Raw genomic sequence first — 16,033 nt, forward strand, 5'->3', positions numbered from 1 at the left:
CTCAAAAATTAGATTATCCTTTGGGACCTTACATGGGAACCCGCTTTTGAGTCATTCGTGTCTTTTCCAGTGTTTTGATACCGTTTGGCCTTGTAGCTCAGGAAGTTAGGAGAGGGCCCTCTGCTGTGCTGATGAGATGGTAATTGGGACTAACTCATGAGGGAATATAGATAGTTCTCCCTCCCTCTCTCTCCTGTCATTAAAAGCAGCAGCAGCTCTCCTCTTTTCACTCCATTTCCATGTCTCCCAAAACAAATGGGGACAGTTCCGAACTCAGCATCACGCCTTCGTAAAAATTATCATCACGTGACGTTCTCTGAGGAAAAGCTACATTGTGGGGGGAGCGATCAATAAAAGTAGTATGTTTATTCATTTTTAATTTACCATGTGACATAAGTACGAGTGTTAATTTGGAATTAGATGGAATACATTCACACTTATTAATACGGATTGGCAATTATTTTGAGATGGAATATTCAAGGATAAATCAACGCGCAATACAGGAAGTATTGGCTTTGCAGGAGGATATACAATAGAGGTGGATTGCTGACTCAGCATTTCTAAACAAAGTACTTCTCCGTGCTTGTTTGGATCCTATCAAACACCCAAAAACAACGTGGCCATTTTTTTGGAGCTGTATGTCCCCATTTCCAAAGAGCACAACCAGGGATGGGCGGCATTTCCATGGAGATAATGTGTTTTCATTAGCCGGTTAGACACTCTGTCATGTGTGGTGCTTTGGAGCGTCAGGGGACGGGCACTTGGGTGAAATGGGCAAAAAGATTCTGTCCGCCTCAGCAGTTTTACTGGAATGATTGAAAGTGTGTGTGAGGGAGTGGAGTGCTGGGAATCTCGTATTGCTGTTTCAGGACTTTGCCTGGACTCCAGATAGATAGTGTTTCAGGGGCAATATTCTCTTTTTTTCCCCAACCTTTTACTTTAGTGCTCAGGTGCGATGTTGTTTCTGAGGTTGCGCATGGTTGTGTTTTGTCTACTTATGTCCGAGCACGTAGCCTCACTCATTGACCCGTTGGACTCTTTTCGCCCAGATTAGCCTAATAAATGTAAGGGCTCGGTTCCAAACCCAATCCTTGTAACGGGCTTTGAGTTATCATAGGCAGATTTAATTTGACCTTGGTCAGCCGGCTCCCACCTTGTAAACCTTTTGCATAAGCAGTCTGCCCTGAAAATTGACACAGATTGTGGCCTTTGAGTGGCTAGCAGAAATAGTACAAAAATGCTAATCTTGTAAAATTAGCTTGCTAGCTGAAAGTTTCTGATTTCTGTTGGATGGTTTGAGACCGGAGAAAATATTAAACTACATTAAGCCCATGTGGCATTTGTGTCTCTACACTTCTGCTCCAGTGCCTGCCTTGTTGGACAGATTTAGCCTCCATCACAGTCTTTTCCTCCTCCGAGCGGAGACGTTGCTTCATCAGTTGTTGCCGGTAGAAAGGAGGGATGCTAATAAATTCACCCTGAGCTCGATTAACCTATTGATTTTCTCTCCAAACTTCCTGGCTAAGGCAGAAAAAATCCCTTGAAATTTTATCTTTCTGACATCAACATCTCAAATGCAAATAGGTTTTTCGTGAGCTCGCCTTTGGACGTGCGGTATTTCAACACGTTTCGCCGCGGCTTCGCCAATTGTCAGCATCGGGAACTGATCTGTTGTTGTTCGTTTCATCCATCTCACAGGCTGAAGAAGAAGTCTCAGTCGGTGGACATTGCCAGCCAAGGTTTCTCCCCAACTCTGTTGCCAGCCTCACCCCTCAACAGGGTTGCTCCCCCTGTTGCCAAGGCAACCGCGGGCCTCGGCGTGCAGGATAACAACACTACCAACTCCCAGCACCGCAGCCCAAGATGTGGAGAGCTGAAGAGGGGCTACACCATAGGTAAATGACACCTCTGTGTGTGTGTGTGTGTGTGTGTGTGTGTGTGTGTGTGTGTGTGTGTGTGTGTGTGTGTGTGTGTGTGTGTGTGAACCAAAGATCCATCAGTTCATCTCATAGCCTGGAATTTTCCAACTTCCATCCGGTTCCCTTCTATCCTAATTCTCCTACTGTGGGTGGAGGAGAATTATGTACGCATGTATTGCTTTTAATTTTACATTATTTACTTTACTGTCTGTGTAACCTTGGCCTTTGTTACATCCTGGGTGTATTTGCTGCAGATCTAATTAGATTTTAATGTCCTGCTGCGACCGAGACTCTGCGGTCGGCTCGTTATTATTCCGTGCGGTTGTGGGAATATTTGAAGTTCACGCACCCCCTGAACTGTTGACACCGTCTCCCTGCTCGGGAAATTTTCCCAGCGTCACCTCTCCAGCTGCTTCTCCACACTTCTCCTCTGCTAATTTGTTCCCTGCCTGCAAATTGTAATTACGCGAGCTCCATCCCTGCGATGGAGCCTATTTTTGGCAGTGGGCAGCGGGGAAGGCCCGTCTGCAGCCGGTCTATTTCCGCGTCGGCTCGTAAGTTGCTGCTCTCAGTAAGTACACTTCAGGGAACCAGCGTCTCGCAGGCGATGAAACGGGTTTGAGTTAAACTAATTCAAACTCCTAAATGCCGCCGCCCTCCGCTCGTTGCCTTCAACCGATTCGGTTCAGTTCAGCTCACCGCTGGGCGAGGGGAGCCTGGGAGGGAGGATTTGGCACCTTTAATTTGGGCCAGTTCCTGCTGATTCAGCCGCTGGAGAAACCCCCTTTAAAAGATAGAAAAAAACCAGAGTTGCGTTCACATTGCAGCAGCTTTTGCATTGTTTAATTGGCAGTTTTCTCCCCTCTCGGAGTTCAGAAGGACACAAACACACGTCGCAGCGGCCGTCTCATTGTTTGGGTGAGTTTTCAGTCGCGCGGGTTGCCATGGTTTCCAAATAACCCCTGCATAATCACACTGATTGCTTACACCGATTGCTCTCAAGTTGCCACTCGGCAGATGGATTTGATGGCAAGTGAGCTGTTGAATTTGTGTCGCAATTAACCTTTTGACCCGGCACGGGCACGCCTGATTGGAGGATGGAGGCGCTGCCGCTGCGACCAGTGGAGGATGATGAAGAATCTTTACTGTCAGAAGCAGGTGCCAGTGAGGCAACTGCATTTAAAATCTCCCCCATTTAGTGGTGTAGCCACCAGGGACAGGTTGGCAGCACATCCCAGCAAGGAACTACATCAACTAAAATGTACGTAAACTACATACGCGCAGTAATGCATGCAGACGTGCGCGTGTTCTTGCTCCGGCGGTGCAATAAAACCCCATTTAGCTCCGTCGGTTGCTGGCTCATGCAGGGATTGTACTGGATGGCAACCATATGATTGTCTCCAACAGTCAGAGCTGTGGCTCCCCTTATAAGCCTTTTTCTCGATGGAAATTCTGCTCTTGTTTGTCAGCCGCTCTGCACCGGCGGAGGCCCGTCGGTGGTTAGTGATCATGTGAGACGGGGGCCTGAGGCCACTTCATGCTTCGCTGGCAGAGACGAGTATAGAGAGGCTGAAGGTGTGTCAATATTCTTGTTGTCGCACACCGGTAAGGGCTCTACAGAGCTGTCACGCACTGCCTCTCCTCCTGTCAGCCGTTGACAGGGCAACGGGTTGACCTGCGGCTGTCCGAATCGGTGCACTCGGCGAGAAAAATAAAGAGAATTGTGGTATTTGGGCTTGTGTATTCGTAATTGTTGACACTAGCGGCTCATTCTTTTCCAGCTTTTATCAATTCCCATTTGGCTGTTGCCCTTGATTTTTTTTTTTTTAACAGCCGCAGGTCGGAAGTCGCAGCCGTTCAGCTGTTAAATCGAGCACGACTGCGACTTATTGGGCTTTTACGGCTTTTAACTGCAAAGTAACAAATTGGACGAGGCTTTACGGCGCTCTTAATCATCCGTTTGTGCTCAGGTCTTATCGCACTCCGATCGCCTTTTATATCCCATAATGAGTCATCGATTACAGATGCTCATATCCCGCTTTTATTTCTATCAAGATGTGGAAAGGTAAAAGGAGCCCGCGGTCGCTCGGGTGGGTCATTGGTCGGCTCCCGTAGCTCTTTGGTCTAGCCGTGTGTGAAGCACTTTGTAAACACAGTCATTTACCATTTGCAGTCCTCACAAAGAGGCTTTATCGTGCTAATTTATTCTAATGGAACAGCAGACGTTGGCGGTCGCTATGCTGTCAGCCAGGCGTCCGGCCCCGCCGTTAAGGGCGCGTTACGCTTTCACCATTGACGTTTTAATAGCCGGGCCAGTGGGGCTCCTGCTGCATGATGCCAACTGCAATTTTCGCCTGCGTGGAAGGAAAAAAACAAAAGCTTTTCCACTTCTGAAGTGGCAACATTCCATCACGCTTTGCTTTCACAGGATGAGCGTCGATAACTAACATGAGAAAGAGAAAAGGAAGATGTCGGCGGCGATTGTCGACGTCATTTTTGGACAGAGCCAAGTGAATTTGGGTAAAACTGCTCCCTTTACTCCATTTACAGGCTGCTCCTGTGGCTTTAATCCATTTTCCCAGCATCTTTTCTTGACTGTCCTTAAGGGACGGCTGCTCCAACATCCTCAGCAATAACTGGTAAATGCAGCAACAGGGGTACATTAAGCTTTACAAACGGGAGGAAATCGATGAGCAAGGCTTTTAAACAGATGCATGAATTCATAGTGCAGCATTAGAATTTTGGGACCGCCACCTCCGTCCATGAGCGCCAACAAGGGTCAAAATGTGCCTCAGATAACATGTTTTCACAGCGTCTCTCTCTATTCAGTTGACTCCCGTAAGGAGGAAAACAAATTCCAACAACAGAACCTCCTGGTGGAGGTAATTAAAGAGGAATAAAAAAGGAACTGCACTGCACGTTCTTCCTGGGAGGCTCTCCTCAGACTCCCAGCATCCCTGTCTGACAGCCTCCAGTCTGACCTTTACATTATCCACTCCGGACCTGCACCTGATAATAGCAATCTGTACCAAATGCAAGCACAATCCCTCCACCAGTGCAGGCTCATTATATCAGATATGACATATAACACTCCTCTCAACCACCCTGTTTAAAATTCTGTTATATCACAGGTTGTTATTGGGAGACGTGCAGTCCTCAGCTGTCTGACTCACTCTGTCTATATGCAGTGCACGGAGGTCTGGATCCGTGCACGTCTGTCCACAAACTAAAGTTAACTCTGGAAACTGCCCGTGGCTACATTAGGTTAGCACTTGCAGGAAGGCGATAGGTCGGCGTCCCCGGTGCAGACGTGCGTGTTGGGGTGCCAGATAATGTGGCTGCTTCACCACAATCCTCTTTTTCTTCCAACCGTTTCATTCTCTGTGTCTTTTTTTCCCCCCACTCACCTTTTCACATCAGTCGTTCTCTTCATCTTCACGCTCGCCGTCCTTTTATCCTCTAATGTTTGTCCTGCGGGTCAGACCAGAAGGTAATCTCTCAAGGACGGACAAAAGCGGCAGAAAAACGCTGCCGACCCTGTTGTTTTGCTTGGCCTGGTCTTGAAGAGGCGTTTAATTGCATTATGCTCATCTGGCTTAGTTTCACACAAAGAAAATGCACAATGCGAGGATGAGGCAATACTCTTTAAATATGTCTATACATGCAAAGGGGAAATAATCACATCATCATTGCATGAAATCTATAATGTTTTTAATTTTGATAGCAATCCAGGTCAGGGCTTCTTTCTGATTTTGAAAACTCGGAGGATGTTTTAATTTACAGTTGCTAAGAAAAGATCTTTCTTGAACTACGAGCGTGTGTAAGCATACTGCTGAGGGTTGTGCGGAGGTCTGACTCTGCAAACACAGCATCTAAACCACTTGACAGTGGAAATGCTAATAAACAAGACAGGAACACACGGGTTGGTGCAGCCCGGCGCCCCAAGAGTGGCAGACCCTGCCACCACCTCCCTGTGACTGATTATTCCCCTGTTAGGTATTCATTGGATTTTCACCGCAGGGTCGCAGAAGGGATGCACCGCTGCTGGTGGAGCAATATGCTAACAGGCTGCAGGCTCCCAGCCAGGCTTGCTAGATATGCACTTTCACCAGAGAGGCCAGAATTGAATTAACAGCTATTCAATAGATTGAAGTAAGTGTCAGGCTTGAGGTTTAGTCACCCTTTTTCTGATTTGCTACACCTGAGACTTGTGTTTTCGCTTGTATGCAAGACGCCGCTTTGCATCCCCCATTCAGCTCTGTGGTGGCAGCTTATAGCGCTAATCACTGTGGCATTTGACGGCTATAGCCGGCGCTGCAGGTGGAACATGGATGCTGCTCTCATTCCGCCTTTGATGCACACGTCTCTGGTGACACGCTTGTGTTTACACTCTGATGCTGTTGCTAGGGGCAGTTATTACACAAGCCACTCTGACAGGAAATAGGACAGTTTCATTTCTTTTGGCAAGTGAGCAAATAAAAGGTTGTGTTTGGCCTTGGTGATATAGGATGCTGATTTCTAGAAACGTCTAGAAACATGTCACTTCAAGTCTTCGAAAACAAGGCTTCCTCCTCATCGCTGCAGCTTTTTCCCCCAACGTTGAACACACGAGCTGGAAAGGTGCTGCGGATGTTAATTACATTTGGAGGGAAAAAAGAGGAATTTTAATTGTCGCGCAGCCTTGAGCACAGCTGCAGCACAGCTGCAGTCCTCAAAATTAAAAAGGATCCAACATGTTTAGGTCCGAATGGCTGGTTTTTCCAACAAACCACCCATATGTACACGTGTGCGTGCGCACGGCAGAGTGGCTAAAGTGAGAGCTTTGTAAAATTCCAAGTTCCCGGCAATGTCATGTGTTTCAGCAGTCTCCTCAGTCGGGTTGTGTTTGTGGCCGTAGCATCTAAACGCATCTCACAAACGATTGGATTTATGGCTTAACAATGTTTCCTATTGTAATTGCTCCATTTATTCCTTTTATTATTAGCAAGGTTTGTTTCTGTAATTGTCTGGAAACACGTTTGTGTGTTTGAAGACTAAACTCTTTGTGATAAACTCTATGTGAGCGTACACAGTTGTTATATTTATAAATTATTCTACTGATATTTAGATTGAAACAGAGTTTTTCATCCAGAGAATGAAAAGTAAGGATAGAGGACCAAAGAACTAAACAGAGAATAACTCATGTGCGTTTAGCCAGCTGGACATAATCTGGATCTCTAGTGTAATTAGACCAAAGAAAATTGCTCCAGAGCCTGATTGATCGTCCCTTTTGAATTTTTAAACGAATTACTCGACGCTTCTGTATTGATTTGTGGTGGATTCCGACAGTCGGAATAAATTATGACAGACGGAGACGGGCTTCCATTTCAACCAAATGGAAAATGGAGGGAGAAAAAAAGGGAAAAGCAGCCAGCTGCTGTTGTTCCAGACTATGTGTGATAATGGGAGGGGGGGGTGTACATGTGATGGAGAATGAGGGTGAAAGCGGGGAGAGAGAGCTCGCCGTCACGCTCCGACAGCGTCGCCCACAGCCACGCTGTGTTGCCTCCGCCAGCAGGGCTGCTTGTGTGCCGAGATAAGCGAGAGCCCCCTCGCTTTGGCGGTCCGGCTCGGTCACGTCGGATCAAACAGCAGCTAAGCCCCGCCCCAGACTCACGGAGGGGTCCGTCCTTACATTCTCTGCCCTCGCAGCGTTTTCACCAGCTCGTCTCTGCTTCCGTTTGTGCTTCATCAGCTGTGGGTGTTTTAATTGTGCTTTATAACCACTTTTGACCTTCACTAGAAATGTGAAATCTCGTGGTGTTTTTCCCCACTCAAACACGCACGTTCCACGTTTTTAAGCTACACTGGGTTTTATCCCAAGAGGGCTTGAGTATTAATGAGGTTTTTCCATTGTCACCGACAACCTGCCCCAAACTGGGTATTTTGCTCTAATGCAGCCGTTAACTGCTGCCTTTCTTCCATCACCAGGAGACGGAGGTGTCTCGTTAAAGAATGTGATAATGTGATTTACAGCCATTGTGAGGCATCACGACAGCTTTCAAAGCTCTTCATGTGCATCACTCAGGCACTCTTAAGGTGTAAATATTGGCAGGATTTAAATGGCTGATTTCATACAGTCATTAAAATGAAGGTTGCTCCAATGCAGAACTGACATTTTTACAAAGGAAATGTAAAAATGCCTTTAAAAATGTCTTCTTTTTTTTTTTTTTTTTTTCGAAACGTCCAACTGCTCGTCAACAACTGAGCTATCTGAGACGCCACACACACACAAATATTGGAGGTTCCCAGTGCTTAAACGTGTCCTCACACAGTGCTTGCAGCATTGAAATCCCGCACGCACGCTCAAAAGCAATTTTCACAAAGGTTAATAATATGCTTTAGTTACTCCCAGATAACAGCGCAGCGCTTCCACGCTAACTTGGTTACAGACAGGAAATGTCACCTCTGTTTTTCTGGGCTTTGACTTTTCATTGTCGTTTCCACATTCTGGTCCAGACCAGCTGCTTTTACCTTCTTCTTCCCCCTTTTTAAAAAAAAAAAAGCACGTTATAAGTGTGTGTTATTGTCAGGATGGGAAGAGAGTGTGAAAATACAAAAACTACAATGAGGAAACGGGACATTTTGACTTCTTGTGCAAGAAAGGGTCATTATGGGACGGTCTCAATGTCATGAGGATCAGAGGGACCTTGGGTTGTTCCGATATTTGTGACATTCTTCAAATAAACGTCCCCTGAGGTTGACGTTCACAGTCCTTAAATCAATTCAGTGCTTTTAAGTCATGTTCTGGTTTGAGATGGACCCTAAGTAGGCTTTAAACTGCCTTCTTTCGAGGAGACTAAATGCAGCTTTTTATCCGCAGCTCTCTTTACTGTCATGCATGCTTGAATTAATCTGTGTGGACTCCCGCCGCTGCAGAGAGTTGTTGCTATCAAGGCTTTATTTCACCAGAGAGGGAAAGGCACAAATGTTTTCTTGTGTAGCGAACGAAAGCAGGAAAAGAGGCTTACTGCTCAATTTCCTCACCGCTACCGTAAAAGAGCTGCGCTCCGGAATTATCGGCGTGCTGCTGTAATTACGTGGGCCGAGAGTCTCTGGGTGGTCCTCCTCCTCCTCGGGTTCAATTTGTAAATGCCGGAGAGGTAGTAATCCGGCCGCTTCCCGCGCTTGCTTCAGTAAACACTCTTCTCCTGTTTTGGTTGGGATTAATTGCATATTGCTCAAATGTTGAGTGAGTGGTTTTCGTACTGTGAGAGGGGAGAATTCCTGGAACAAATGCCAGTGACTTCTGCAGAGCTGCCTCGATACCGACGCGGCCTGCGTCCGTTTGGTCGCTCGCAGAGGTGTCGGTGGATGAGTAAAGCGCCACTATCTTGAGGAAGCAGTGAGCAAACGCTGGGCTGACCGATAAAGCCCCCGTGTAAAGTGGACGGTGCCGTGTTTTATGACTGTTTTTATTGTCGTGTTATCAAACCATCGGGCCTCGGAGTGCAGCAGCGCTCAGTTACAACAATCTGTACCTCTTATCACATGACAGAAGCTCTTTGAGCACAATATTTATGTTCTGTTTAACATGATTTATATATTTGAACCTCTTGAGTGACCCTGGGGGACACTGGTGTCCACTGGGCGTCCCAGTCTCTCAGTCTGGGTCCGTCCCGATCGCTGGGATCCCCTGCAACCACAACCCTTTTTGTATTTTGCAGGCATCCATATGAAACAGGAAGATAACAGCTCGGGCTCACTTCCTGTTTATCACTGTGTAGAATCTGCCAGGATGCCAAAAGCCAATGCGGCTTATTTTTGAAGCAATCAAAGAAACTGTGATTTAAAGTGTCGTCCATTAAAGATTTACTTCAAATGGAAAACAGTGACTTGCGGTGTCTGATCTTCAGCTTTTTAAGGTTAAAAGGTTCGGCTATTAGTGATATTTTTGCACGAATAAATCTAAAAATATCAGCGGGATGACTATAGCCTTGAATTATGGAAGGAAAATTTCTATCATTCCAAATGTGTCCATTTCCGTAATTTGACAAACACGTCGTTCCTAAGCGAGTAGGAAATCGATTGAAAGTAGGAAAAAGTTTGGATGGAAATTTCTCTTTGAAGGATTTATTCCATCCATGATGTTTGGTCTGATCTAGAGCTTTAACCGTGGTCTTGGCTCACCCTCGTCCACCTTGACCTTGCCCGTAACCCACCCCCCACCCCCGCTGCTCTCATTAGTACGTTCAGGACTTTGCTTTGTACATGGTCCAAGGCCACGATTGCTGCACATCAGTTTATCCAAGAGGAAGAACAGCCGCGGGAATGGATTTGCCCGGCCAGTGCACCGCGGCGTCTTCTCAGCGCGGGTCACTGCCCTGGACATTCACTGGATGGCATCGCTGTGGAAAACTGCCACAAAAAGCTAGAAGCACAAGCTGCATAGATCGGCTTTGAATGCTGGCAGCTTTTTTTCCATTCTGGCTACAAGTTACTGTGGTTAAGTTACTGTGGAGTGGACGGTGGCCCCGAGGGACAAACTTGAGAGTATTATTTCCCCCTGAAACGTCATTTAAAAGGACATATTGACAGCCTGTGAATCCCACTGGTGCTGGGCGGAGGATGCTCCGTAGGTCATGGCCTGTAGGCAGCTGGACTGTTTATGCCAGGCCTTAAGGGCTGGGGGAGGGAGGTGATGGAGAACGCCCCAGGCTGCTCATCACTCTACCACACCTGACTGACTGACAGCAGCTAAACACGCACGCTGTCAATGTTGTCCCACCTGAGCAGCAAAGACATTTTCCTCTGTGAGAAAGGTCCGAGGTCAGAAACCACAATCAGGCGATGATGGCAGGTGTGTATTTACCCCATGTTTGTCATACGTCGGGGAAAAAAGGGAAACTACAGGCGATCGGCTCACATTGTTGCTGGTAAAGAAGCGCAGCCATGTTGTTCTTTCTAATCAACACATGCTGGGAAACATCCCTCAGCAGATGATGTGTTTGGTCCATCATTGCTGAGTCAATTACATCTTGTTCCGTACTAATTCATCCACATTCCTTCCTACAAACTCCAAAAGGTTGCATCGGTTTAACTGCACTTAACACCTTGAACGAAGCAATATGTCCCGGGCTAATTTAGCCAACAGATTATTCATCGGGTGCATCTCCTCGGGGGAGAGATTCATTATCCAATTTAGCATTCTTGTGCAACGGGTGATAAACGGAGAGGGTTTGGGTTGGGGAGGGTTTTACCGCAGACGGATGCGCGGAACTTTTTATGGTATTGACTCCAATTTCCTCGATCCCGTCTTCTCCTCTTCCTCCATCGCAGCGCTGCTTTTCCTCCCACGTTTCCCCTCTGCAGAGAGAGAGAGAGCCCTCAATCCAGCAGACTGATGCTTCCCCACTGTAGTCATCAGTCGCCGGGACCACCCAGCCTCTCGGGGCGGCCTGAGACGGCGCAGACGCCTGGAGAGGATAGATGACCGTGAGCGGAGGCAGGGGAAGGAAAAGATGACCCGCTCCGATGCCGTCGGTCATCGATCACGGCCGGTTGCCCTGTAGAGCGCAGCCAATAACACTGGCGGGAAGTGTTGCCGTGTCTTCACACTGATGGCTCAACATCTCATCAACCTTGTTTTGTCTCGATACGTCTTAACACTGAGGCATTAACAGGACCACAGATGCACTGGAGGGGCTCCTCTCATCCCAAGTTTGTCTTACTGGGACTTCCTCAAAAAGAGGATTCAAAAAAGAGAGGAACCGACTGACAAGTGCTATATCTCCTTAAATTAGGTCACCGTCTCCGATGTGGTGGTTGTTTTGATGGAATGAATGCTGTAGTAGATGCGTCTCGGCTGCTGTAAGTGGTCCTCATGGAGGCTAAATTCAATTTCCAGCCGTCCTCCTACAGACACAGTGCCCGTGACCTTGTGCACGGAGCGTTTTTGGCAGCAGCTGAGGATGAAACGCTGCTGTGGAAATGATAGGTTGTCTAAACACACGGTCTCTTTATCTACAGGCCATGGTCCAGCGGTGTTCTGGGTATTTGTAGCGGCGAAGGCAGGTTGTTGTTTTTTTCTCCAAAGACGTGCCCTGAAATCAGATGATGGTGTTCCTGTCTGCTGGCAGTTTCAGCTGTCAGCGGGAGAAACAATTGTGAAGGAGAGGTATTATAAAGCTAGCCGCAATTCTGTGACCACCTGAAGAGGAGGTTAAGAAATAGAATATAGAAGGAACACACACTAACGAGGGGTAAATAAGAGAAGGATCATTTCAAACGCTTACGGTACTTAGCAGCTATGAAGAGGGCTCAGTCATGTCAAATGATCAGTTTCAGGCTGTAGAATTTCTGACATCCATGTTTTAGATTAATATTACAGGAACACTTGCAGTAGAACTGGATTATTGTGTAACTGGCTCAAATATATCTGTCAGGGCTTTAATATGTTCAGATATGGACGGTCTTCTCTTGGAATGAGGAAGAAGGTGACGGCGGTCAGAGTTAAGCAAACATCAGCGTGGAGCAATTAGGCAGACCTGTTCCTCATTCGGTGATTCCGATGAGAGATCTGTCAGAGGGCAGCTTTATCTTATCCAAAGAGGACGGCTAACAGAGGGGAGCGGCGTGCTGTGACTGCTGCCATTGCCCGGCTGATTTAAACTGATTGTTCCAGCAGCTCTCCGCTGTCAATGTTCCTCTTTTTCTGCGTGTTTGACTGCAGGATCTTGTAGCTGAAGGTTTGTGATGCATCAGGCGGCGCCTGCTTTTATTCCATAATACTCCAAAAATGCTCCCTGTAAATGTGTCGTGTTCTTTCTGAAAGTATCCCCAGCGCTCCTGCCTGCCGTGCGCGCCTCTTTTGCATTTGTGGAATAGTAATTTCTGCTATAAATGGAACACGTCTGCGAGGAAGACGCAGCTTGAGTTTGTGCCCACAGTTGGTGTTTGTGTGTGCGCCCTAACGCGTCCGTCCCCCCCCCCCCCCCGCTCCTGTGCACATGCTGGTGTTCAGACCAGCATGTTGGAGCCCCGCTTATGTAACCGCGCTTGTGTATTCCGTCCTTTTCTGTTGACAGTGGAAAGTCAGCAGCTCCCCGGTGGCGCTCGTGTTTGTTCTGTAATGAAAGCCTTCCTCATCTCAGGATCAGGCTGCAGCGTGCACACCTCTCAATTGGAAACTGCTGAGATTAACACTCGCTGCCCGGTAGCCCACTCTCTGGCAGTGACGAGCCTCACACACAGGACCCTCTCAGGGCTGTTGTTGGCAGCTGCTGACTCCAGGACTTTTCTTTTAATTTGTATTCTTGTATTACTTATAACTCATGATTCCAATGATTCCATCCCAGCGACACTACCACAGTCTGGAGCGCCATGGTTTAGTCTAGCCAGAAAAGGGGGGGGACGATTGAAATAGATGATGCCTGGTTTGAATAATGCACAGATTTAAATAAACAAGCAAATGTGCAAAAATCCGCAGAGTCTAAAGCCATAGAGGATGTTGCTGCACTTACTCCTCCAATGAAATTAAACAGAGAAAATGCCCAATTTGTCAAACATGCTTGCTTAAGTAAGACCAAAGCAGCGTAATTTCCAGGCAGCAGTGCTCATGTCGTCTGGTGAGCAGGTTGGGAATTGATTCATTCCCCTTCTTTGGTCACACTTCATCTTAATTAGAGGGTGTGAAAGAGGTTGCCTACGAAAAGAAAAAAAAAGAGCTTTCACCACCTCCAGCCTCATTGGTTGGACTGAACTGTCAGAGGGCGCCGGTCTCCTCTAAGGGTGAAAGGCAGAGAAGAGGAAGCCGGTCCCTTCAGAAGATAATTTGGTAAGTTCTCTGCGCTACTACAGCAACACTCCACATCACGCAGCTACGGGGCCCAGTGGGACTGGGGGGCCACCTGAGACCTGTCGGGATATTATTGTCCAAGTGTGCCAGCAGAAACCGGAACCAAACAGGAGGGTTTGTTGATCTTGTTGTCATTGTCATTATTTCTTTACCTTGCCACTTTGCTTGACTTCATAGTCTGTGAGAATGGCAGTCATCATTTTAGGTTTCCATTCAGAATAAACTTCATTGACAATTTAAGAATAACTGTATTTGCAGGGGGAAAATAGGGAATAAAATAGCAGCACTTTCTCTTAAGATAAAATATCCCATATTTATATGAAATATAGGTACACACCGTTATGCACTTTCTGATATTTGTACTATGCTTTGGTCTGCACAGATGACGAGTTACTCAGAAGGAATACCCAAAGCCACCAGCAGATGGCGCACACTCAGTACAGAATATGGCCCCGATTCAGTTCCAAACGTCATTTATTGTACATCAGCTTTTCAGCCTCGATCCTCCTACAACAGATGTCTGGAAACAAATACGGCACTCCCCTGATCAGATTACAGCTTGAAGACAACCTGTACCCATTTTACCTCAAAGACTGCTCGCCGTGCTCATTGACACCAATTACTACAGTTAAATAATAGTCGCTTTGATGGACACTAGAGGAGATCCACAGTGACCCCTGTTGACCCTTCAGGCACGAAATGATCACAGTTCGACTGGAGCACTGTTGTCACCGATCCGCCTCGCCAACAACAGATAAACCTGTCATTTTAATTGAAGTAAAGAGATCTGCCATTTGTCCAATAAAACCATTACCTCTGTCACTATATATCCAAAGCAAGAGCTGCCAACATTTGGGTCATAACCAAAGATTATACTGAAATAATAAAGATAACGCTTCAATGAATAAGTTACAAATAAAATCATTGGGTTATTACATGTAATCAGAATGCCAGAACCCCGATATTTTGCTATTAATCGCCGTAAATATTCATTTTGTTTATTGAGCAGCAATGATGACCAGCAAGCTCACTGAATAAAAAATAAAATGTTTATTTTAACTCTTTGTTTTTAGGATAAAGCTTTCTTCAAAGAGGTCTGCATTTACTTATGGAAGCCTTTGCACGGCGCGGCCCATTCGGAGGAGGGAAAACAGAAAAGTTTGCACTTGTAGACGTGTTTTAGTTAGTTCCTGTTTCGGAATGCAGCCTGCAGAATGCGCAGCTGCGTGGCGTTTCGCTTGCGCTGCGTTTTTACGCAGTGACATCGGTCACCGTGTGTGAGGGCTTTGTTTTGAATGCGACTTTAGGCAACTTTTGCAGAAGTTATGGATTATTTACTCTCCGTTACGAGCAGCGGCGCCAGAGTTGTCAGGGACGCGATATCCCAGCGACTGTGGCCCGGTCCGGGACCCCAGACGGTCTCGATTCAACCCCTGCACGCTGGGTCTGCGCATGAGAGCCACATAAACATCTCTCACACAGGTTGGTGCGGTATTACTTGTTATTTACTCACAAAACCTCGTCAACTTCCGAAGCGAGCCAAGCAGAACGCCTGGCCAAACCCACTTTTAAAGGAAACGTTTGGTTCTACACACGTTCTTAGCGTCATAGCGGTATATCTGTACGTTGGGGGTGTAGATATAATGGCTACATTTGGACCCAAAAGCAGCCAGTTTATTGAGTGAATACGATGTTTCGGCGTTTCTTTGAAAGTTCTGTCTGCGTGGCTTCAGGACGAGAGAAAAGCCTCCTAAAAGTTGACGACACGTCACTGTTTTACTCAGAACATTTGCCCCAACAAAAGTGTTTCCCACTCAAGGAACTTTTTGTTTTACTTGACTAAAACGCTAATTCTCCCATGTTGGTGCTCTAATTCTGTTGATAATTGGACAAAATGCCTAGGGCAACCCTGAAACTTAGTTCTTAGGTACTAAATCATCAAAAAGATCACATGCTGTCTCCGTCCAGAATAGTTCTTACACCAGGCTTATGTTCTGGCCTGATTTAATCACTGAAGTGTTAATTTATAACAAAGGAGCTTCAGTCCTCTCCACTCATCCATCTGTGTGGTCACGCTGCCCGTAACGACTGAGGCACGCCAGATATTTGGAACCAGCTCAAGTCATCCAGCATGTGAACATCCTGAAGGCTTTTCTGTGGATTAATGATTCTCTCACGCAGGATTTAGACATTAAGGGTCATCAGCGCCTCCTGACATTAAATGATGATGACTCCAGACACCTCAGCAACCTCCTGGTCGCTCTGAAAACCGAGAAAG

General features: G+C 46.7%; 1 protein-coding gene across 7 annotated transcripts in view; it reads left to right on the forward strand.

Moving 5' to 3' along the window:
- oxr1a (oxidation resistance 1a) overlaps positions 1-16,033 on the forward strand; it is a 90,326-nt gene that overhangs the window by 35,563 nt on the left and 38,730 nt on the right. For 6 of the 7 annotated variants that reach the window (XM_057044466.1, XM_057044464.1, XM_057044467.1 and 3 more), the window contains one exon: positions 1,699-1,895. In XM_057044466.1, coding sequence (XP_056900446.1) covers positions 1,699-1,895 — 197 coding nt within the window. Of the gene's footprint in view, positions 1-1,698; positions 1,896-14,948; positions 15,238-16,033 lie in introns of those variants that run through there. The other variant, XM_057044468.1, reaches the window with a different exon arrangement.

This window comes from Takifugu flavidus, chromosome 10, assembly GCF_003711565.1.
Source record: "Takifugu flavidus isolate HTHZ2018 chromosome 10, ASM371156v2, whole genome shotgun sequence".
Lineage (NCBI taxonomy): Eukaryota > Metazoa > Chordata > Actinopteri > Tetraodontiformes > Tetraodontidae > Takifugu > Takifugu flavidus.